The 25054-nt window shown below is 47.5% G+C and overlaps 1 protein-coding gene across 1 annotated transcript in view; it reads left to right on the top strand.

Moving 5' to 3' along the window:
- dclre1c (DNA cross-link repair 1C, PSO2 homolog (S. cerevisiae)) overlaps positions 1–25054 on the top strand; it is a 67708-nt gene that overhangs the window by 30550 nt on the left and 12104 nt on the right. Inside the window, exons 7-13 of the mRNA XM_086010828.1 lie at positions 1349–1421; positions 4581–4721; positions 7234–7335; positions 7714–7850; positions 22911–22965; positions 23881–23969; positions 24339–24439. Of these exons, the coding sequence (XP_085866954.1) occupies positions 1349–1421; positions 4581–4721; positions 7234–7335; positions 7714–7850; positions 22911–22965; positions 23881–23969; positions 24339–24439 (698 nt within the window). The remainder of the gene's footprint in view (positions 1–1348; positions 1422–4580; positions 4722–7233; positions 7336–7713; positions 7851–22910; positions 22966–23880; positions 23970–24338; positions 24440–25054) is intronic.

Below are 25054 nucleotides of genomic sequence, written 5' to 3'. Positions count from 1 at the left end.
GAAAATCCGTTCTTAACCTCTTTTGGCATTTGAATTTGGTAGGTGTAGGAAACAAACTAAGAGTGGAAATTATTTGTAACCTTTGAAAAGAAAAGAAAGACAGACTTGCATTTCTATAGCATCTTTCACAACCACTGGACGTCTCAAAGTGCTTTACAGCCAATGAAGTACTTTTGAACTGTTGTAATTTGGGAAACGCAGCAGCCAATTTGCGCACAGCAAACTCCCACTAACAGCAATGTGATAATGACCAGATAATCTGTTTTAGTGATATTGATTGAGGGATAAATATTGACCCGGACACCGGGGAGAACTCCCCTGCTCTTCCGAATTAGTGCCATGGGGTCTTTTACATCCACCTGAGAGAGCAGACGGGGCCTCGGTTTAACGTCTCATCCAAAAGTCCATCACCCCTGTGCTCGCTGACCTCCATTGGCTCCCGGTTAAGCAACGTCTCGTATTTTTAAATTCTCATCCTTGTTTTCAAATCCTTCCATGGCCTCACCACTCCCTATCTCTGTAACCTCCTCCAGCCCCACAACCCCCCGAGATATCTGCGCTCCTCTAATTCTGCCCTCTTGAGCATCCCTGATTTTAATCGCTCCACCATTGGTGGCCGTGCCTTCTGTTGCCTGGACCCTAAGCTCTGGAATTCCCTCCCTAAACCTCTCCACCTCTCCCTCCTCCTTTAAGACACTTCTTTAAACCTACCTCTTTGACCAAGCTTTTGGTCACCTGTCCTAATATCTCCTTATGTGGCTCGGTGTCAAATTTTGTTTGATTTACGCTCCCGTGAAGCGCCTTGGGACGTTTTACTACTTTAAAGGTGCTACATAAATGCAAGTTGCTGTTGCTGCCTTGGTCCCACTCTCTGGAATCCTTATCCTAAACTCTTCTACCTCCCTCTCTTGCTTTTTAAAAACCTGTCTTAAAACTCAACTATTTGACCAAACTTTTGGTTACCCCTCCTAATTTCTCCTCCTCTGGCTCACTGTCCGCTTTCATCGCGCCTCTTATTGAAGTGCCTCGGGACGCTTCTCTACATTAAAGGCGCTATATTAATGCAGGATGACGATCTCAGTTGAGGAAGGCCGGACGTGTCGGCAGAGGTTGTCCCGAGTTGAACGGATGATAAGTGAGACGTTTAGTCACCTGGGCTGTGCCCACATTCCTCTTGGACGCTCTTGGCCAGACAGTATTTGCTGTGTTTGGTTCCAGTTCCCAGCTGTATCCTCGCTCTCGGTGAATGGTGTGGGGAGCCTCGAGGGGAGAAGGCAGAACATTTCACATCATGTATGTGTGCAGGGTTTTTTGTGTAATTGAGGAGTATTTCATTGTTCTCTTACAGGGTCAAAGACATTCCGAGTGTTTACTTAGACTCAACGTTCTGTGATCCTAAATTTTACCAAATCCCGAGCAGGGTGAGTATTTCAGAAGATTAATATTTTCACTGGATTATGCCAACAATTTCACTTTTCTGGTTGTTCCATCCTAAAGCTGGTTACCCGGTGAGTCATGTGAGTGTTTTAACGTGTGTTGTAATGCAGGATGTCCACACCACAAAGTCGATACAGCAGCTTTACAGCCAGATCTGTTTCTTTCATTCTAATTAAGACCAATTTTGCAGCATTTTTAAATCTGACTTGCAAGAGGCAGCGTGCATTTTAACCTGTAGCGCAAGTCTCGAGCAGCCAACATCCGCTCCAAAATACAAATCCACTGGCCAGGAAAAGCTGCTTCTCACCGGGCCTCCCTGGGGCCTGTAAACAGCAGCGTGCTTTGGTCATGATTCTCACCGGGCCTCCCTGGGGCCTGTAAGCAGCAGCGTGCTTTGGTCATGATTCTCACCGGGCCTCCCTGGGGCCTGTAAGCAGCAGCGTGCTTTGGTCATGATTCTCACCGGGCCTCCCTGGGGCCTGTAAGCAGCAGCGTGCTTTGGCCATGATTCTCACCGGGCCTCCCTGGGGCCTGTAAGCAGCAGCGTGCTTTGGTCATGATTCTCACCGGGCCTCCCTGGGGCCTGTAAGCAGCAGCGTGCTTTGGTCATGATTCTCACCGGGCCTCCCTGGGGCCTGTAAGCAGCAGCGTGCTTTGGTCATGCTTCTCACCGGGTCTCCCTGGGGCCTGTAAGCAGCAGCGTGCTTTGGTCATGCTTCTCACCGGGTCTCCCTGGGGCCTGTAAGCAGCAGCGTGCTTTGGTCATGCTTCTCACCGGGCCTCCCTGGGGCCTGTAAGCAGCAGCGTGCTTTGGTCATGCTTCTCACCGGGCCTCCCTGGGGCCTGTAAGCAGCAGCGTGCTTTGGTCATGCTTCTCACCGGGCCTCCCTGGGGCCTGTAAGCAGCAGCGTGCTTTGGTCATGATATCACTATTCCCAGCTGGCCAAAATGTCGTGAGCAGTCTACGGACGCCTGGAATTGTTGGGCTGCGCAGAGCACCAGGTTTGCAGGCAGACAGGCTGCACTTACTTTTTTAATTAATTCACAGGATGTAGACGTCACCCGTAAGGCCAGCATTTATTGCCCATCCCTAACTGCCCTCGAGAAGCTGGTGGTGAGCCGCTGCCTTGAATACAACTGAGTGTCTCGCTGGGCCATTTCAGAGGGCAGTTAAGAGTCAACCACATTGCTGTGGGTCTGGAGTCAGATATAGGCCAGACCGGGTAAGGACGGCAGATTTCCTTCCCTGAAGGACATTAGTGAGCCAGATGGGTTTTTTAGACAATCCGATAGTTTCATGGTTGCCATTACTGATACTAGCTTTTTATTCCAGATTTATATAATTGAATTTAAATTCCCCAGCTGCCATGGGGGTATTTGTACTCACGTCTCCGGACCATTTGTCCAGGCCTCTGGATTACTAGTCCAGTAACATAGCCACTATGCTAGCGTATCCCTGTGCAGACTCGATGGGCTGAATGGCCTCCTCCTGTGCTGTACTATTCTGTGACATGCTGACTAATCGAGGGATATTTCGCAATTTTTATCACTGCAAAGATAGTTGATGTAGAAACTCATTTTGTAAAGGATTCTTGCAGCCAGGAGAGTGAAGATGATCGGCCCTTCTACAGTGAGTGAGGGCCCTTCATGGCAGAGGCACAGTTCTCCCGCTATCGACAGCGCCTTTAGTTTAAAGTCGGCAACCTGTGGAAAGCTGACAGCATTGGAGATGATGTGAGTCCCACAAACTGCCGTTGGTTTTCACTTGCCTTTTAATGGTAAGTTTTTTTTTAAAGAGGAGTGTTGCCAACACAGGAGAGTGGGCCATGGGGGTCCCAGCTCTGTCCCAGTGCTGCTGTCCCAGTGCTGCTGTCCCAGTGCTGCTGTCCTAGCTCTGCTGTCCCAGCGCTGCTGTCCCAGCTCTGTCCCAGTGCTGCTGTCCTAGCTCTGCTGTCCCAGTGCTGCTGTCCCAGCTCTGTCCCAGTGCTGCTGTCCCAGTGCTGCTGTCCTAGCTCTGTCCCAGTGCTGCTGTCCTAGCTCTGTCCCAGTGCTGCTCTCCCAGCTCTGTCCCAGTGCTGCTGTCCTAGCTCTGTCCCAGTGCTGCTCTCCCAGCTCTGTCCCAGTGCTGCTGTCCCAGCGCTGCTCTCCCAGTGCTGCTGTCCTAGCTCTGTCCCAGTGCTGCTGTCCCAGTGCTGCTCTCCCAGCTCTGTCCCAGCGCTGCTCTCCCAGCTCTGTCCCAGCGCTGCTGTCCCAGTGCTGCTGTCCTAGCTCTGTCCCAGTGCTGCTCTCCCAGCTCTGTCCCAGTGCTGCTGTCCCAGCGCTGCTCTCCCAGTGCTGCTGTCCTAGCTCTGTCCCAGTGCTGCTGTCCCAGTGCTGCTCTCCCAGCTCTGTCCTAGCTCTGCTGTCCTAGCTCTGCTGTCCTAGCTCTGCTCTCCCAGCGCTGCTCTCCCAGCTCTGTCCCAGCGCTGCTCTCCCAGCTCTGTCCCAGCGCTGCTCTCCCAGCTCTGTCCCAGCGCTGCTCTCCCAGCTCTGTCCCAGTGCTGCTGTCCCAGCGCTGCTCTCCCAGCTCTGTCCCAGTGCTGCTGTCCCAGCGCTGCTCTCCCAGCTCTGTCCCAGTGCTGCTGTCCCAGTGCTGCTGTCCCAGTGCTGCTCTCCCAGCTCTGTCCCAGCGCTGCTCTCCCAGCGCTGCTGTCCCAGTGCTGCTCTCCCAGTGCTGCTGTCCCAGCTCTGTCCCAGTGCTGCTGTCCCAGTGCTGCTGTCCGAGCTCTGTCCCAGTGCTGCTGTCCCAGGATTGCACATATTATACAAGTGCCTTTCTGTCCTGTGAGTCTGCGTTGGATTTGAATCCTGCTCCCACTGATAAAAGGGCGGTCCCTTCCCCTCCCACCCCATGATGTGCCACTGCTTCCTGGGACCCTGGGATAAGCATTATACTGAAACTGTTCAATGTGCAGTTCAAAACCGGACTCTAATTTGGGACATTGCCCTTTTTAAGCTTTGTTTTTGTCCATCTACATCCTGGTAGCTGATTAACATTATGCAAAATGTCTGTAAAGTTAGAGTTAAAGCAGTTTATGACGCTGAATGATGGGCCGAAAGCCAGTCTGCCTTTTATACTTTGTTTTGTGCCTTGCTGTTCTCAGGAGGAGTGTCTGAACGGGATACTGGAGTTGGTGAGAAGCTGGATCACACTCAGTTCTTACCATGTGGTGTGGTTAAACTGTAAAGCAGCCTATGGATACGAGTACCTCTTCACTAACCTCAGTGAAGAGCTCAGCCTCAAGGTGGGTGGCGGAAGCTTTGGTGCCAGTTGTTGGATGTCCAGTCGTGGATTGCTGCATTCTCGGTGCTTTAGGGATGAGAGTAGATTTTGTGCTTGGAACCGGGTCCAGTGAGGTTCTCGGTGATCTGCGCCCTTCCCAAAGCTGAATGTCCAAGAGTTTTTAATGAATGTATTTCCTCTGCCACTTCTCCCATTGAAGATGATGGAAAAACCGATCCTGCCTGCTTCGGGCAGTTAGGGCGTTGGCCTGTGTGGCTCATCTGCCTACGCACAGCCACTCGCAGTGTCATAGAGTCATAGAGTCCTAGGGGGAGAAATCGGGTGGAGCCGCAAACGGGGCGCCAAGCTCGCCTGGGCGCCAGACTTTGCGCTGCGATTGGAGCAGCAGCGATCGCCGGAAATTCAGCTTGAGCGCCCCAAGAGGGACACGGGGCGAGGCTCGAGGCGCTCCGCGTCCCTCTTAGGGCGCTGAAACTGAATATCGCAGCGCAACGTGCCACAGCGCCACACGCTGCGGCACGGCGCGCTGCGGTACTGCAGGCCTTCCTCCCATTCTTAAGGGGGAGGGGCCTGCACCAGCGCGATGAACGATCGCGAGTGCCGGCAAAAGAGCCCGGAAGCGAGGAGAAGTGCCGGGCTCTCGGAAAACAGCCGGCAATGCCGCGGGGGGGAGAACAGGAGGCCGGGGACGGAGGTGCTGGCAGGCGGCCGCCGGAAAAAACGGCCGCCCCGCACCTCCACCTTAATTTGCGCCACTGCCGCCACAGGTAGGCCCCGTGAACCGGGCGCGATTAGTGAGCGGCGTTACAGAGGCGTTCGCTGCCAAATATCGCGATCGGGGCGGTAGCGGGGTGCTGCGCACACCGATGACGTCATCGGTGGCGGCGCAGTGCAACAGGCTAACGCCGCCATTAGCGCCCCAGCTAAATATCGCGGGAGGCGTGGCCAGTGGCGCTAAAGCCACTGAGTGCCCTCTTTAGGCGCTAACAGGTGGCGCAGCCCACTGAATTTCTCCCCCATAGAGTTATACAGCACAGAAAGAGGCCCTTCGGCCCATCGTGTCCACGCCGGCCATCAAGCCCTGTCTATTCTAATCCCATTTTCCAGCACTTGGTCCGTAGCCTTGTATGCTATGGCGTTTCAAGTGCTCATCTAAATGCTTCTTGAATGTTGTGAGGGTTCCTGCCTCTACCACCCTTTCAGGCAGTGAGTTCCAGATTCCAACCACCCTCTGGGTGAATTTTTTTCCCCTCAAATCCCCTCTAAACCTCCTGCCCCTTACCTTGAAACTATGCCCCCTGGTTATTGACCCCTCTACTAAGGGGAAAAGTTCCTTTCTATCTAGCCTATCTATGCCCCTCATAATTTTGCACACCTCAATCAGGTCCCCCCTCAGCCTTCCCTGCTCTAAGGAAAACAACCCCAGCCTGTCCAGTCTCTCTTCATAGCTGAAACGTTCCAGCCCAGGTAACATCCTGGTGAATCTCCTCTGCACCCTCTCCAATGCAATCACATCCCGTCTATAGTGTGGTGACCAGAACTGCACACAGTATTCCAGCTGTGGCCTAACTAGCGTTTTGTACAGCTCCATCATAACCTCCCTGCTCTTGCCTTCATTAGCCGAGGCATAGAATATAAGTATCCCATATGCCTTCTTAACCACCTTATCTATTTGTCCTGCTGCCTTCAGGGATCTATGTACATGCACACCAAAGTCCCTCTGATCCTCTGCCCTTCCTAGGGTCCTACCATTCATTGTGTATTCCCTTGCCCTGTTAGTCCTCCCAAAATGCATCACCTCACACTTTTCAGGGTTAAATTCCATTTGCCACTGTTCTGCCCATCTGACCAACCCGTCTATATCGTCCTGTAGCCTGAGGCCTCCCTCCTCGCTATTTACCACTCCACCAATTTTCATGTCATCTGCGAACTTACTGATCATACCTCCTACATTTATATCTAAATCATTAATGTACACTACAAACAGCAAAGGACCCAGCACCGATCCCTGCAGTACACCACTGGACACAGGCTTCCAGTCACAAAAACAACCTTCGACCATCACCCTCTGCCTCCTGCCACTAAGCCAATTTTGGATCCAATGTGCCAAATTGCCCTGGATCCCATGGGCTCTTACCTTCTTGACCAGTCTCCCATGCGGGACTTTGTCAAAAGCCTTACTGAAGTCCATGTAGACTACATCAACTGCACTACCCTCATCCACACACCTAGTCACCCCCTCGAAAAATTCAATCAAATTGGTCAGACATGATCGCCCCCTGAGAAAGCCATGCTGACTATTCTTGATTAATCCTTGCCTCTCCAAGTGGCATCGCCAGGGGTGTAAAAGTGCAGTCTGTGCCCTCCCTCAGCTGAAGACCATACACGGCAGGATAAGGCAAGGAAGAGGGCAATGTACTTTGGTGATCTTTTATCTAAAGCCTCATCCTTGTAGTTTGCCTCTAATGGTACCTGTATTTTCTTGTACAAATGCTTTTTTTTTGTACCTTCAGGTCCATCTTAACAAGCTGGACATGTTTAACAATATGCCAGACATTCTGCACCATGTGACCACAGACAGAATGACGCAGATTCACGCATGCAGACACCCCAGGGTACTGTTATTCCCATTGCTTCTACTTGTTAACATATTGCAGCAAACCAGATTCATGTCCTGATTTTGTACGTCCATTTTGTAGCGCGCCTCGTCTTTCCTTGGTGTTGTCCGAGTTTTCTCATCCTAATGTTAATTGCCACGATCAATGTCCCCTGTATTTTTTTTTGGGTGCGTGGTCCCTTTAAACTGGCTGCACGCGGCCCATTCAAATTTTTGCGCATGCGCGGTTTCCCTCATATCGAAGCTGGTGCGCGGCCTGCGCGGGACCTCCAGACCGCCGCGCGGCCGCACAGCTTAGCGGAAACGTTGGTCACAATACTTTTAAAGTAATATTCCAGAACTTAACTTGTATATTCTTAATTGGTGTTTTCACCAGGATGAGGATTTCATTCGTGGAAACAGACTTCCTTGTGGAATTACAGCAAGGGACGGGACGCCGCTCCGCATCATCAGCATTAAACCCTCGACAATGTGGTTTGGCGAAAGGACAAAAAATACGAATGTTATTGTAAGGTAAGAAAGCATCGTACAGCAGCATTACCTGATCTGTATATCCCACACGTGCTGGCCCGACACACACTAGCGGCACTTGGTAATGAACTTGTGTGTCACCTTGCCACACCGAAGACTGACTGTGTGAGTGAAGCTGGAGTTTGCGTCGCTCAGTCTTGTCCTCAATCTTTTAAATTCAGTATCGTATATACATGGGGCCATTTTTTATCGATTAAATTATTCACAAATTACCTTTTCAGCCCCAACCTGCTGCTCATTTCTTGCTATCCTCCCACCTCAATACCTGTGGTAAATGCAATATTCAGCGACGGCAACTATGCACTTTGACAATTTACTTTCAGCCAGTCTGATGTGGGTTGGTTAATTTCCTGCCATGCGTATATGATATAGAACTTCAGAAACTGTTGTGAAGCTCTCCCGCACCCACCCACCCCCCGCTCCCCTCCCCACCTGGAGGGCTGGCGGGTTAAAGGTGTAATAGTCGGTTATGTAGATCAGAAAGTCTCTGATTCAGTTGCTGGTCTTTCGGATGAGACGTTAAACCGAGGCCCCGTCTGCTCTCTCAGGTGGGTGTAAAAGATCCCATGGCCACTATTTCGAAGAAGAGCAGGGGAGTTCTCCCCGGTGTCCTGGGGCCAATATTTATCCCTCAATCAACATAACTGAAACAGATGATCTGGTCATTATCACATTGCTGTTTGTGGGAGCTTGCTGTGAGTAAATTAGCTGTATCATATACGCATGGCAGGAAATTAATCAACCCACATCAGACATTACAACAGTGACTACGCTTCAAAAGTACTTCATTGGCTGTGAAGCACTTTGGGATGCCCTGAGGTTGTGAAAGGTGCTGTAGAAATGCAAGTCGTTTTCCTTCCTTCTTTCCTTTTTTCCTTCTTCCCCTTTTCCTTTCCCCTTCCTCCCTTCCCCCCCCCCCCTTCCTGAACTCAGCCAAAGCTTTAACTGAGGCACTACAGTTGTTCTCGATGCTCTTGGGCTAGGTCTAGGGAGGAGAAATCATCCAGGGTTTCCTCTTCCAATTGCTAACTGGTGACGTCTCCCAAAAATCTGCTTGTTGTGTGAGAACTGTGGCCTCCACAACCGATTACAGCTGCTCTCGAGGCTCACGCACAAAGAACGGCCACTTGGGAGACTTGAGATAAGAGATAACCAATCCCAGGGCACTTACAGGCCAGCTGGATAACCAATCCCGGGGTACTTACAGGCCAGCTGGATAACCAATCCCAGGGCATTTACAGGCCAGCTGGATAACCAATCCCAGGGCACTTACAGGCCAGCTGGATAACCAATCCCAGGGCACTTACAGGTCAGCTGGATAACCAATCCCAGGGCATTTACAGGCCAGCTGGATAACCAATCCCAGGGCACTTACAGGCCAGCTGGATAACCAATCCCAGGGCATTTACAGGCCAGCTGGATAACCAATCCCAGGGTATTTACAGGCCAGCTGGATAACCAATCCCAGGGCATTTACAGGCCAGCTGGATAACCAATCCCAGGGTATTTACAGGCCAGCTGGATAACCAATCCCAGGGCATTTACAGGCCAGCTGGATAACCAATCCCAGGGCACTTACAGGCCAGCTGGCTAATCTGGGTTCAGATGATTATCAACGACTTGAGATTCAGCTTCATTCTTGCAGTAACAGACCTCCTCTTCCCTTCGATTATATTACTGCCTTTTTATGAGCACTAGTGAGTATCTGTTGCAGTTTTATTTTTGTTAGCAGATATCAAAAAGGTGTATATTAAAATGCTTCTTTGTTCAGTCAAAATTAATTGATATTTTGAAGGGCTATGATGTGGCTTTGGCAGCAGTAGAAAGAGATAAAATCTCAGACTGCTGCCACTTGCAGGAGCGCTGCAGGCTCTGTAGCTGGATTGAAGAGAGGGTGTCGTAAACTTTATTGTAAATTGTCAGTATTTAATGTTCCTGAATAGCCACCTGTATCACAATGTTACTAGCCTGTAGTGGGTTTACAGGTTGTGTGAGTGACGTAACCCTATTGAACTGACTCTACCTGATGCCAGTGTTCCCTTGAATATATATTTTTTTGGCTATTCAAAATTCCGCGCAGACGTGTTATTTCTATTTAAAGTCCGGCTCACCGGTTACGCGGGACCTGCGAAGCGCCGCTCAACCGCGCCGCTTAAAGGGAACATTTATTATGCACTATTTTTGCTAAACAGTTGAAGCTAAACTATAGCATGCACAAATGCATCCGCGGTGACATTAACCTAAATTTGGATTTGTAAGGGTTATTGAATTGAATGTGTTTTGCTGGCCTGAGGCCGAAAAGCTTTCGAATCTGCGACCAATTGCTGCTGGAGAGAAGGTGAGCGGGACGTGTGAGGTAGCGCACTGTGAAAGCAGAGCGTTTATTGGCATTATGTGAATGAAAGGGACTCGAGGGATATGGGGATAGTGCGGGAAGGGGGAGTTCTCCCCGGTGTCTTGGGGCCAATATTTATCCCTCAATCAACATCGTTAAAGCAGATTGTCTGGTCATTATCACATTGCTGTTTGTGGGAGCTTGCTGTGCGCAAATTGGCTGCCACGTTTCCTACATTACAACAGTGACTACACTTCACAAAGTGCTTCATTGGCTGTAAAGCTCTTTGGGATGTCCTGAGGTCGTGAAAGGCGCTGGAGAAATGCAAGTCTTTTATTTTTTTGAGGTAGAAGATCAGCCATGATCTTATTGAACGCTGGAGCAGGCTCGAAGGGCTGAATGGCCAACTGCTCCTAATTCTCATGTTCTTATGAAAGTATTCCTGAAATGAATTTTTTTTTAAAAGCCTAATAGAACAAACTTTACACTTAACGTGACCATGTTTAGAACTTGCCACTTGAAGAACAGCATTTAAAAAAAATTAAAAAGATTGTTAATTTTTTTCCCCCAGTAAAACATAAAGAATGCTAACAGTGTTGTAGTATAAATTACACAGCCAATTTCTAACCATGTACAACACTCTCTGATATAATCTTAATTACCACAAAACCCGATATACAGACTGTACTATTCCCCAATGTGGTTAAGGCCATGATTCTCGATATGTAAGAGATCTTAACTAACAAGCCACCTGGAGTAACGATTTTCAGCACGTTGGCACCCCTATGGATCAGTGGTGCATTCTGTTGGCTGAAGAGCCCTTCTTTGCTCAATAAGCTGTTGCCATTGGCTCTGTATCAAACTGGGACACTTGGAAAAATGTGTATATTCTATTGACTTCAGAAGGTTCTGGGGTTTAAGACCTTTAAGGACTTGAGCACATAGACAAGGCTGACACTTCTGTGCAATACAGAGGGAGTGCTGCATTGTCAGTAATGCGACCCTTCGGAATGAACTGTTTAAGCGAGGCCCTGTCTCCCTATTCCAGTGGATGTTAAAAAATCCATCGGCATTATTGGAAGAGAAGTAGGGAGTTTATTCAGTGAACCAACTTTCCACTCAATGGCCAACATTTTTCCTTTAGCCAAAACCATCAAAAATTCGATTAATGGTGCAAGATGGCTGCCTCGTTCACCTACATAGGATTACATAGGATATACGGCACAGAAACAGGCCATTCGTCTCAACCAGTCCATGCCGGCGTTTATGCTCCACTCGAGCCTCCTCTATCAGCGTAACCCTCTATTCCCTTCTCCCTCATGTGCTTGTCTAACCTCCCCTTAAATGAATCTATGCTGTTCGCTTCAACCACTCCCTGTGGCAGCGAGTTCCACATTCTCACCACTCTCTGGGTAAAGAAGTTTCTTCTGAATTCCCTATTGGATTTCTTGGTGACGATCTTATATTGATGGCCTCTAGTTTTGCTCTTCCCCACAAGTGGAAACGCTCTCTCTGTATCCACTCTATCAAAACCTTTCATAATTTTAAAGACCTCTATTAGGTCACCCCTCAGCCTTCTCTTTTCAAGAGAAAAGAGACCCAGCCTGTTCATCCTTTCCTGATATGTATACCCTCGCATTTCTGGTATCATCCTTGTAAATCTTCTCTGCACCCTCTCCAGTGTCTCTATATCCTTTTTATAATATGGAGACCAGAACTGCACGCAGTACTCCAAGTGTGGTCTAACCAAGGTTCGATACTGGTTTAGCATAACTTCACTACTTTTCAATTCTATCCCTCTAGAAATAAACCCCAGTGTCTGGTTTGCTTTTTTTATGGCCTTGTTAACATATGTTGCTACTTTGGTTTGTGCATTTGTACTCCGAGATCCCTTTGTTCCTCTACCCCACCTAGATTCACACCCTCCAAGTGATAAGTGACCTCCCTATTCTTCCTACCAAAATGTAATACCTCACATTTACCTGTGTTGAATTTCATTTGCCAATTATTTGCCCATTCTGCAAGTTTATTAATGTCTTCCTGTAATTTGTTGCAGTCCTCCTCAGTATTGACTATCCCCCCCCCCCAAATTTGGTGTCATCCGCAAATTTAGAAATTGTGTTTTTGATTCCAAAGTCTAAATCGTTAATATAAATTGTGAACAGCAGTGGTTCCAGCACTGATCCTTGTGGAACACCACTACCCACCTTCTGGCACTGAGAATAGCTCCCCTTTACCCCCACTCTCTGCTTTCTGTCTTGAAGCCAGCTAGCTATCCATTCTGCTACTTGTCCCCTGACTCCGCATTCTCTGACCTTATTCATTAGTCTATTATGTGGATAAATTATCTCGATAAATTACATCTACTAAATTACCCTTGTCTATTCTCTCTGTTACCCCTTCAAAAAATTCAGTGAGGTTGGTCAAGCAAGACTTTCCCTTTTGAAATCCATCCGGACTATTCATTATTATATTTTTGGCTTCTAGATGTTCTTCTATTTTCTCCTTTGGTAGGGATTCCATTGTTTTTCCTACCACCGATGTTAAGCTGACTGGTCTATAGTTCCCTGGACATGTTCTATCTCCCGTCTTAAATACCTACTTAGCGACCCCCACACACCTCCTCCCCCTTTTTCATCAACGCGGTCTTCAGTCCAGGTGGTTTAACAAGGGCAGAGGCTATCAGTTTGCACCAGTAGGCAAGACTCAGCAACAACAACTTGCATTTATGTAGTGCCTACACCCTAGTTAATGTTCCACGGTGTCGTTTACAGTTAGTTATTCCTTATGAAGTATTTTTGCATCTTCTGAGAGAAGTGAAAGGCTCTCTAGAAATTCAATATTTCTTCGTATACTTTCAATACTATTGAACTTTCAACTGCACATTTTGGACATCTGTGACATAACTGGCACTTTTGACCACAGAAGGCAGTTGAGGCCAATTCATTAAATATATTCAAGAAGGAGTTGGATATATTTCTTAAGGCTAAAGGGATCAAGGGATATGGGGAGAAAGCAGGGACAGGGTACTGAATTTAGATGATCAGCCATGATCTCATTAAATGGCGGAGCAGGCTCGAGGGGCCGAATGGCCGACTCCTGCTCCTATCTTCTATGTTTCTATGTTTCTTTCAGCTCAGTAGTAAAACGGGACCATTTAATCTCCGGTACATTGGTGTATCCCAACGATGTGCTGTACTTAAACCATGCTCGATAGTCAAACATAGAAACATAGAGATAGGAACAGGAGTAGGCCATTCGGCCCTTCGAGCCTGCTCCGCCATTCAATGAGATCATGGCTGATCTTCGTCTGAGATCATAGCTGATCTTACCAGTTCAGTACCCCGTCCCCGCCTTTTCTCCGTAACCCTTAATCCCCTTAGCCTTCAGAAATATATCCAATTCTCTCTTGAAAATATTTATTGAATTAGCCTTCACAGCCCTCTGTGGCAGGGAATTCCACAGGCTCACCACTCTTTGAGTGAAGAAATTCTTCCTCATCTCTGTTTTAAATGATTTGCCTGCTATTTTTAGACTGTGGCCCCTGGTTCTGTGCTCCCCTGCCATTGGAAACATTCTCTCTGAATTCAGCCTGTCCAGGCCTGCCATAATTTTATATGTTTCGATGAGATCCCCTCTCAATCTTCTAAACTCCAGTGAGTACAAGCCCAAACTATTCAATCTCTCCTCGTAGGTCATTCCCGCCATTCCAGGTATCAGCCTGGTGAATCGCCGCTGCACTCTTTCCATGGCAAGAACATCCTTCCGCAGATGGGGCGACCAAAACTGTACACAATACTCCAGATGCGGTCTCACCAGCACCTTGTACAGCTGTAGTAAGGTATCCCTATTCCTATACTCGAACCCCCTTGATATGAAGGCCAACATACCATTTGCCTTCTTAATCGCCTGTTGCACCTGCATGCTCTTCTTCAGTGACTGGTGCACAAGAACACCCAGGTCCCTCTGCACTTCCCCATCTCCCAATCTATTGCCATTTAGATAATAATCCACCCTCCTGTTTTTACCCCCAAAGTGGATAACCTCGCATTTATCCACATTATAGTGCATCTGCCACGTATCCGCCCATTCCCCCAACCTGTCCAAATCGCACTGTAGCCTCCTGACATCCTCATCAGAGCCCACCCCTCCTCCTAGTTTAGTGTCGTCAGCGAATTTGGAAATATTGCATCCAATTCCCTGATCCAGATCATTTATATATATTGTGAACAGCTGGGGTCCCAGGACAGATCCTTGCGGCACCCCGCTGGTCACTGCCTGCCACTCCGAAAACGAGCCGTTTATTCCAACTCTCTGTTTTCTATCCGCCAGCCAGTTCTCTATCCACGTTAATACTTTGCCCCCAATCCCATGAGCCTTAATTTTGCATGATAATCTTTTGTGTGGAACCTTATCGAAGGCTTTCTGGAAGTCAAGGTACACCACATCCACTGGCTCTCCCCCATCTATTTTACCAGTTACTTCCTCAAAAAATTCCAGCAGATTAGTCAAACACGATTTACCCTTTGTAAATCCATGTTGACTCTGTCCGATCCTTTCCCCATTTGTCAAGTGCTCCGCTATTTTATCCTTAATAATGGACTCTAGCATTTTGCCCACAACCGATGTAAGGCTTACTGGTCTATAATTCCCTGCTTTCTCTCTACCCCCCTTTTTAAATATTGGGGTAACATTAGCTACCCTCCACTCCACGGGTACTGTTCCCGAGTCAATGGAGTTCCGGAAGATGATCCTTAGAGCATCTGCTATCTCCAGGGCCACCTCCTTAAGTACCCTAGGATGTAGTTTATCAGGCCCCGGGGATTTGTCGGCCTTCAGTCCCCTCAACTTACCCAACACCATATCCCTAGAGATACTAATTTCTGTCAGCTCCTCCCTCTCATTAGTCCCTATGTTTGTCGATATTCCTGGGAGGTTATTTGTGTCCTCCTTTGTGAATACAGAACCAAAGTATGAGTTTAATTGGTCTGCCATTTCCTTATTCTCCATTATATATTCTCCCGAATCGGACTGCAAGGGACCGACTTGGGATTTTACCAGTCTTTTCCTCCTGATATACCGATAAAAGCTTTTGCAGTCTGTCTTTATGTTTGCTGCAAGTTTACTTTCGTATTCTATTTTCCCCTTCCTGATTAATCCCTTTGTCCTCTTTTGCTGTATCCTGTACTGCCCCCAATCTTCCGGTCTGGTGCTTTTTTTTGCCAGTTGATATGCCCTTTTTTTTGATTTTATGCTGTCCCTAATTTCCCTCTTTATCCACGGTTGAGTCACCTTTTTAGGTTTATTTTTATGCCAAACCGGTATAAACATGTTCTGGAATTCTTCCATTCTATCTTTGAATGCTTGCCATTGTCTATCCACTGTCAATCCCCCCAGAAACACCACCCAATCAATCTTACCCAATTCCCGTCTCATACCCTCGTAATTCCCTTTATTTAAGTTCTGGACCTTAGTCTCTGATTCAATTTCCTCACTCTCCATCTCGACTGAGAGCTCGATCATATTATGATCGCTCTGACCCAAGGGGCCTCGTACAAGAAGATTGCTGATAAGTCCCTTCTCATTGCACAATACCCAGTCTAAAATGGCCTGATCTCGAGTCGGCTCCTCGACATATTGGTCCAGATAACCGTCCCGAAAACATTCCAGGAATTCCTCCTCCTCAGAATTTTTACTAATTTGGGTAGTCCAATCAATATGTAAATTAAAGTCACCCATGATGACAGCTGTGCTCTTATCGCACGCTTCTCTAATTTCCCTTTTTATGCCTTCCCTCACCTCCATATTACTATTTGGAGGCCTATATATCACACCCACTAACGTTTTCCTCCCCTTGCTATTTCTCATTTCTACCCATACAGATTCCGTTTCATCCGAGTTAATATCCTTCCTTTCCATTGCATTAATCCCCTCCTTTACCAGCAATGCTACCCCACCTCCCCTACCTTTTTTGCCGATCCTTCCTAAATATTGTATATCCCTGGATGTTAAGTTCCCAGCCTTGCCCACCCTGCAGCCACGTTTCTGTAATCCCAATCAAATCATACTTGTTTACCTCTATTTCCACAACTAATTCATCCACCTTGTTCCTAATGCTTCTAGCATTAAGATACAAAGCCTTCAGGCTTGCTTTTTTCACACTCTCATTATGAATTAGTTTGGCCCTTTGTGTTTCTCTCCTTTGCTTATTGCTTCTCACCTTTCTACCATCTATTTCTGACTTCATATGACTTCCCTCTTTTCCACTACCTAGGTTCCCATCCCCCTGCCAAATTAGTTTAAATCCTCCCGGGGAGTAGCATTCCGAATTAAGTGAAATTGTGCATGACCTAAATCTACCCCAACAACCTGCCTAAAAGCATCAATCACATCTGGGTACTCCAAACACCCATCCCAACCTCAATATAGATCCTGCAATCGGTCGGTCAACCAACCACAAAAGCAAAATGAGCTTAAGTTCAAGTCCCACTACAGAGTCTTGAGCACAAAAATCTAGGCTGACACTCCAGTGCAGTGCTGAGGGAGCGCTGCACTGTCGGAGGTGCCGTCTTTCGGATGAGACGTTAAACCGAGGCCCCGTCTGCTCTCTCAGGTGGACGTAAAAGATCCCATGGCATTATTTCGAAAAAGAGCATCGGAGTTCTCCCCGGTGTCCTGGGGCCAATATTTATCCCTCAATCAACATCACTAAAACAGATTATCTGGTCATTATCACATTGCTGTTTGTGGGAGCTTGCTGTGCGCAAATTGGCTGCTGTGTTTCCTACATTACAACAGTGACTACACTTCAAAAAGTACTTCATTGGCTGTAAAGCGCTTTGAGACATCTGGTGGTCGTGAAAGGCGCTATAGAAATGCAAGTCTTTCTTAAATGCAGTTAATGCAGGTGGGTAATGTTAAAAAGAAAGACTTGCATTTCTATAGCACCTTTCACAATGTCAGGACAGTCGGAGGCTCTGTCATCGATGTTGGGAGGGAGGGAGGATGTGTTTTCGAGTACAGACTGGTCTATGTTCAACCCATGGCAATGCACCTGGGACAACCGTGCCAGGACTGCAATATCGAGCTGGGGTTGGTTGAAGAGTTGGGATGAGGAAGAGGCCATAGATTTTAGGAAGAGATTCTTCTCCCTTTCTCCCTTTGGTTTGAGTTGAATGAAACTCCGTTGTAAACATCAGCCCTGGCAGCAATTTGAACCGGGAAAATAAAAATGAAGACCGGGGAAAATGTGCATCAGGTCAATTGGTGTCTGAAAGAGAAACATTGGTTTACGATTTGAGAGAGACACTTCAGCAGAACTGAGGAATTTTCAGGGGAGTCGAGGGTTATGGAGATTGGGCGGGAAAGTGGAGTTGAGGCCAAGATCAGATCAGCCATGATCTTATTGAATGGCGGAGCAGGCTCGAGGGGCCGAATGGCCGACTCCTGCTCCTATTTCTTACGTTCTTATGTTCTAAATTATGTACTTAGGATTTGGAATGCGCTGCCTGATAGGGCGGTGGAGACAGATTCAATAGTAGCCTTCAAAAGGGAATTGGATAAATACTTGAAGGAGTAAATTGCAGGGATATGGGGAAAGAGCGGGGGAGGGGGACTGACTGGATGGCTCTTCGAAAGAGCCAGCGCAGACTCGATGGGCCGAATGGCCTCCTTCTGTGCTGTACTGTTCTAGGATTCTATAAAAGAAAGTCCTTGTAAAGTTGAACTATCTTTGACATATTGGCCAGCCTGCTGTTCATTACCAACATTTTCTGCATTCGTGTGTATTTTTTTATTCTCGGTAATTTGGGCCCTGCTCTTAGCAACGTTGAAACCCTCTCACACGGCAACAGTTGGAGTACGATTAAAGATGAACATTAAGCTCTCACGCTCTCCCAAAGAATCTTTTAAGCACAGTAAACATTCTTTCTGAAAGCTTTTTGGGCTAGAAATTCCCCTCGAGCCCCATTTTGGGCGCTAAATCAGAGAAGCTGGAAAACTCTCTGAAATTCCCATGTTTTGCTCCAAGAGGGAAATGGAATGCTAAATCAATCGGTCAGCTTCCTTCTTGGAGCGTAGAAGGGGGGGAAGTTCGCGACCCGGGGAGCACGGCTCAGCAGCGCCACCCACTGGGGACGCGCAGCGCTGCCGCGTTGCAAGGGCTCTTCCCTGAATTAAAGGGAAGGGCCCCAGGCTGCGAACTCTGCTGTTTTTTTAACTTACCTGGACCACCAGGGAGCGGGGGTACCGCGCGATGGGCCCGGCACTCAAGCAGAGTGAGTGCCGGGCTGACCGATCGCGGCACGAACCCCGCATCCGGAGGCACAAAGAAAAAGCTTTTTAAAAAATCCGACTTTTTTCAGGGCGGCGGGCCACCTCACCTTTAAATGGCGCCCCGTTAGCGGACGGCCGCCCTGCTCGCGTCCCCTGCAACAGTCGCTGCCATCGCCCGGCACTGCTGCAGGGGGCGAAGGGGAAGTTTTCCACTGAGGCGCAACCCCGTAGCACCGCCGCTAAGGCGAGGTCAGTGCCGCACCCGGGCGAGAAGGCCTTTGCACCCAGTTGCTGCCCCCCCCCCCACGGGAGGCGCAAAGCTGGGGAATTTCTCCCCCTTCCTGTTTTTGAGTACAGACAGGGCTATGCTGAACCCACAGTAATGCACCTGGGACAACAGCTAGACAGAATCTGTTCAGAGTCGCTGTGGTCTGCATCAAGTACCTAGGCCTCCAGACAAGGAAAGGGAAAAATACATGCACCACGTGTAACAAGTGAAGGAATAGACTTGGGAAATGTACTAAAACATAAAACAGGTGTTGAGGCTAATTGTGGAGAAACAATGGCCCAGAACCTGCGGTCCATTCGCTGATTCCTGGGATGGCAGGACTGTCGTATGGGGAGAGATTGGGTCGACTAGGCCTGTATTCACTAGAGTTTAGAAGAATGAGAGGGGATCTCATTGAAACATATAAAATTCTGACAGGGCTGGACAGACTGGATGCAGGGAGGATGTTTCCCCTGGCTGGGGGGTCTAGAACGAGGGGTCACAGTCTCAGGATACGGGGTAAGACATTTAGGGCTGAGATGAGGAGAAATTTCTTCACTCAGAGGGTGGTGAACCTGTGGAATTCTCTACCGCAGAAGGCTGTGGAGGCCAAGCCACTGAATATATCTACGAAGGAGATGGATAGATTTCTAGACACAAAAGGCATCAAGGGGTATGGGGAGAGAGCGGGAATATGATATTGAGATAGAGGATCAGCCATGATCATATTGAATGGCGGAGCAGGCTTGAAGGGCCGAATGGCCGACTCCTGCTCCTGTTTTTCGATGTTTCCTGGTGATGGTGAGCTGGCAGCATTCGCTGTCATTTCACCTCGGAAACTGATCGCAACTTCAGGATGTAGCGTGTGCGCATTCTAACGTGGTAATCCTGAAGTCGCAGTCAGTCCTTCACTGCTCCGACACTGGCTGCGCTGTGGATCACCTCCCCCGCCCTCCCCCACAGAGCCGGCAATCAGTGAAATCACTAATCTGATGAAAACTTCCCTTTCTCCAAACAAATATCGCTGTTAGAAACCCCATAAAAAGTCAGACCCGTTCAAATGAGGTGTAACTGGGTTTTTAACAGCGATCTGAGTAATAACTACAGATAAACAACCGTTCTGACCCTGAAAAACTAATTTTATGTTGGTGGAACGTCACATTTCTCCATTAAGTTAAAAATGATTAGATTTCAAAATTATTAAAAAAAAATTTTTTTTAAAGCTTGTTCATGATATTTCAGCTTCTACCTGAACCCAATGTGTATGTCCCAATCTTTATTTCACTCTCTGTAACTTTTTAAAAAGTGATTGATTGATTATTAGTGCTTTCTATTTCCTGGTCTGTGAGAATTCTGCATTGTGATTGGCTGCTTAGACAGCTTGTTGACGTCACAGCAGCTCACATTAGGGGATTCCCACTAAACTACGCTGGAACATTGGAAAAGCTGACCCTCTCGCCACAGGGATGATGAGATCTTTGTGCGAAGCGTACTTCGGGGCCAGAGGCGAGCACCTTTGCTTTGCCGCTGACCGCAAATTACGGACCAATACTTTAGATACAAACCCCATTTTTAAAAAAAGTATTGTAATGATAAGGTCATTAAATTATACATTTTTAAACCATAATTCATTTTGCCCAATAAATAATTTTAATCAAAAATTGTTTTGAAAATGTGTTAAGCTATCACACCAACTGAACATGGTGAAGTTCGGTATCTTGGGCTAGTCATAAATGTGTATGTAAACCCTTCATTGTGTTGGGTATGTAGTATCCTTAGAACAGCTGTTCCTGTCGGTCAGTTCTTCTTCTTAGGCAGTCCCTCGGAACCGAGGATGACTTGCTTCCACGTTAAAAATGAGTTCTCAGGTGACTGATGAGTCCAATGCGGGACCTACAGTCTCTGTCACAGGTGGGGCAGACGGTGGTTGAAGGGGCGGGTGGGTGGGGTGCTTGGGTTGACGTGCGCTCCTTGCGCTGCCTGCGCTTGGCTTCCGCTTGCTCCCGGCGAAGAGACTCGAGGTGTTCGGCACCTTCCTGGATGCTTCTCCTCCACTTTGTGCGGTCTTGGGCCAGGGATTCCCAGGTGTCAGTGGGGATGTTACACTTTTTCAAGGAGGTTTTGAGGGTGTCCTTGAAGCGTTTCCTCTGCCCACCTGGGGCTCTCTTGCCGTGTTGTACTGTCAGTCAGTATTGTGCATGACTTGGGATGGGAACATACAGATCTTTTTACCATACAATAAATTATATTTTCACATATACGTAATGGTTAGTTTAGATTGTTAAGTGGTATTTAACTGGGTGATCTACACGTCAGAAATGTCCCTGACCATAGTCCAGGAGAAATCACACTTGACTTGGTGGTTGGCATGTGAGTAAATCTTCTTATCCTCTTGGCTAAGAAAAAGAAAGACTTGCCTTTATACAGCACCTTTCACGACCTCAGGATGTCCCCAACACGCTTTACAGCCAATGAAGTACTTTTTGAAGTGTAGTCACTGTTGTAATGTGGGAAACACGGCATCCAATTTGCGCACAGCAAGCTCCCACAAACAGCAATGTGATAATGACCAGATATTCTGTTTTAGTGATGTTGATTGAGGGATAAATATTGGCCCCAGGACACCGGGGAGAACTCCCCTGCTCTTCTTCAAAATAGTGCCGTGGGATCTTTTATGTCCACCCGAGAGAGCAGACGGGGCCTCAGTTTAACGTCTCATCCGAAAGACGGCACCTCCGACAGTGCAGCACTCCCTCAGCACTGCACTGGAGTGTCAGCCTAGATCTTTCTGCTTAAGTCTCTGGAGTGGGACTTGAACCTATGACCTTCTGACTCAGCGAGAGTGCTGCCCACTGAGCCACAGCTGACACTTTACAACAGTGACTACACTTCAAAAAGTACTTCATTGGCTGTAAAGCGCTTTGGGGCGTCTGGTGATCATGAAAGGTGCCATAGAAATGCAAGCGTTTCTTTTTCAATGTAAGGAACTGAGGAGCTCCAAAACACAGGAAATATACGGATATTTCAAAGTTATTGGGAAGGAAACGCTGGGCTGGAATTTCATTGAGGAGTCGGGTAGGAGGCGGGACTACAACTTTCGGGGTTGTAGTCCTGCCTCCATCGAGTTGTGGCCAACCCACGCGATTTTGACTTGATTGATCTTGTTGAGCCCACCCAGCGGGCTCAGCAGGCCAATTAAGGGCCACCCGGCAACAGGTGACGTCACAGATTGACGTTTCATCTGTCAAGACCTTTTGACAGATGAAATATCAGCGTTTCACAGCTCTTTGAAGCTGTCAAACACTGGCAATCTGTACTCCAGGTTAATTCCTTCCTCTCAGGATGATTTAGAGATCTCTCTGGAACAGAAAGCTGAATGCTGCAATTTTTGACAGCTCGCAGCCATTCCGCTTTCTGTGCCGGTGAGATGAGGGATTCCCGACACCGGAAGGAAGGAAGGCTGTAAAGGTAAGTACATGTAAGTAAAACTTCTTTAAACACTTTACACACACCAAACGCATTTACCTCTGCACTCATGCACCCATCACTCACCTGAACACCGGACATCTCGATCCCTCCAAGCCCTTCATCCCGACGGTCCGCCTCCTCTAACTTGGCGTGGTTTGGAGCCGTCGGGAATCCCACACTTCATCATTAAAAATAAGGATTAGGCTAAAAACTGCCTGTTAACTACCTGCTAACAGGCAGTTAATTGGCACTAATCCCCTTCCCGCCTCGGGGAGGCGGGTCCCAATGTGGGGCGGGTACCCGCCTCCTTCGGATCTGGCATGGAGGCAGGTTGGGGGCGGGATGGGGTCGGGACCCCCGATTTCAGGATTTTAAACCCCCACACGCCTCCAATCCCGACTCCACAGCCCAAGGAAAATCCTGCCCTTTGCATCCGGGGTGCAGACTGTTTATAAAGCAGCATTAGTGAAGGAATGTGTACAGGATGGATATTGATGCTGGCCATGTTTATCGTTCAGGAGCTGTTGGAGCTCGGTAATGAAACCACTTGATTATGTTTCGATTGAAAAAACAGGCTTTCTAAATATTGAATATTTTTGAGTTGTGTTGAATAGAATTGTGCGATTGAGGCAGTTCCTGAAATTAACTGTTGACAATAAATCAGCTGTCTCTTAATGATTTGTATTTGTAATTTCAGAACTGGAGAGAGTTCGTACAGGGCATGTTTCTCATTCCATTCATCTTTCAGTGAGGTAAAGCCGTTACATTTTTTTTATTATCTGAAATAAATGCTTTTCTTTTAATTTCTGAGAAATTTTCAGTTCTGGACTTTCAATCTTAATTTGTATCTCTGCCCGCCATTCATGGCTCAGAATGTGCCTTCTCATATTTGTATGGCCACGGTCGTTTCTAGCGCAATATTGCACAGGTGCCAGTGAGCCGCTTGATCGCTTCCCTGCCTGCCACAGAATCGGCCAAAATCCAGTGGAATGGCAGAGGAGCGTCTGTCCCCAGGGGTCCAGAGAATTGGATTGATCTTTTAAAGATGTGTATGTAGAACTCTGGAGTGGACCCGTTGACTTGTTTGAAATACTAAATGGTGCAAAGGGATTTGGAAGAAAAATTTCCATGTATTAAAACCTATTTTTTTCTCTTCCCCCTCTCTCTCCCCTCGCTCGCGCTCTCTTTTTCTCACTCTTTCATTCTTTGTCTCTTGCACCCTTTCGCTCACTCTTTTTCTCGCTCTCTCACTTTCTCTCGCATTCTTTCTCTCGTTCTTTCGCTCTCGCTCTTTCTTTCTCTTTCTCGCTCTTTCTCTCGCTTTTGCTCTTTCTGCCTCTCGCTCTTTCTGTCTCTCACTTTCTCGTTCTTTCTCTCTGTCACTTTCTCTCTCTCACTTTCTCTCGCTCACTTTCTCTCGCTCTTTCTCTCTCTCGCTCTTTCTTTCTCTCTGCCTCTCGCTCTTGCTCTCTCTGCCTCTCTCGCTCTTTTTCTTTCTCTCTGCCTCTCGCTCTTGCTCTCTCTGCCTCTCTCTCGCTCTTTTTCTTTCTCGCTCTCTCTCGCTCTTGCTTTCTTCTCACTCTTTCTCGTGCGCTCTCTCTCTATTGCTCTCTTTTATTCCTCTCTCTTTCTCTCCCCTCCTTCCCTCCTCCTCCCTCTCAACTCAGATAAAGGATTTTCTTTCCTATATACAGCCTGTGACTGTGTATCCGAATGTAGTGCCTGTGGGCAAGAATTTTGAAGATGTCAAAGAGATGTAAGTATAGCATTTGACCCACGTGCCAACATTCACAATGACCATGTGTTATTTCTCACACTATAGCAGATATCGTTATTTAGAGATTTCTTGACCTACCAGAATAGACCTTTTGACAAACACATTCTCCAGAGGTTGACTACCTCCCGCAGCACAAGAAATGGGTGCAACTGGGAGTTGCAACAGAAAATAGTTAAATATTGAGCAACTATTTCAGAAACACTAAAAATCCAGCAGGTTCTTAGTTGCAAATTGCTCATCTAACCTACACCTGGAGCAGCAATTCCAGTTAGAGCAGATTGGGTTTCTTTATTCTTTGCTTTAATATGGTTCTCGTTGGTGATTAGTTATGTTTCTGTATTGATTTAGTTTGAAGGCATTGTGTCGGAAGTGTTCAGGAGACGGTGAGCCCACTTACAAACCACTGGGGAAGCTGAAGAGATCAAGGAGGAGTTTTGTAAATGAAGAGGGTACGTGTCTTGGAATATCTGGAGTCAGTGATGTTAACTTTTTCTTCCCCCCTCTCCTCACTAAACTACAGCTGAAAGAAAGCAGCATCAGCAACAACATTAAAACTGGCTCTGGGATTATGCCCATTTCCTAACAACTATATATTTTTTTAATTCACTCACGGGATGTGGGCGTCGCTGGCAAGGCCAGCATTTATTGCCCATCTCTCATTGCCCTCGAAGGTGGTGGTGAGCCGTCTTCTTGAACCGCTGCAGTCCATGATCTTGTGTAATAGCAGTTCCTGGCAAGAATGATGGTTCATTCTGTAAACGCCTGCCTGGAGGGGTAGAAAAAAATTCACTGGTCATAACCTGTCCCAGATAACTCTGTTTCAGTTACTTATACTTCAATTAGAGTTCACTGCTGGTGTTATTAGGATCCTCTATAAAGAGAGAAAGACAGACTTGCATTTCTATAGCGCCTTTCACGACCACTGGACGTCCCAAAGCTCTTTACAGCCAATGAAGTACTTTTGAAGTGTAGTCACTGTTGTAATGTAGGAAACTTGGCAACCAATTTGCGCACAGCAAGCTCCCACAAACAGCAATGTGATATTGACCAGATCATCTGTTTTT

The sequence above is a fragment of the Somniosus microcephalus genome, chromosome 17 (assembly GCF_052327205.1).
Source record: "Somniosus microcephalus isolate GS21.2 chromosome 17, FLI_Smic_1.0, whole genome shotgun sequence".
NCBI lineage: Eukaryota > Metazoa > Chordata > Chondrichthyes > Squaliformes > Somniosidae > Somniosus > Somniosus microcephalus.
This window is presented reverse-complemented; position numbering and strand designations above follow the sequence as displayed.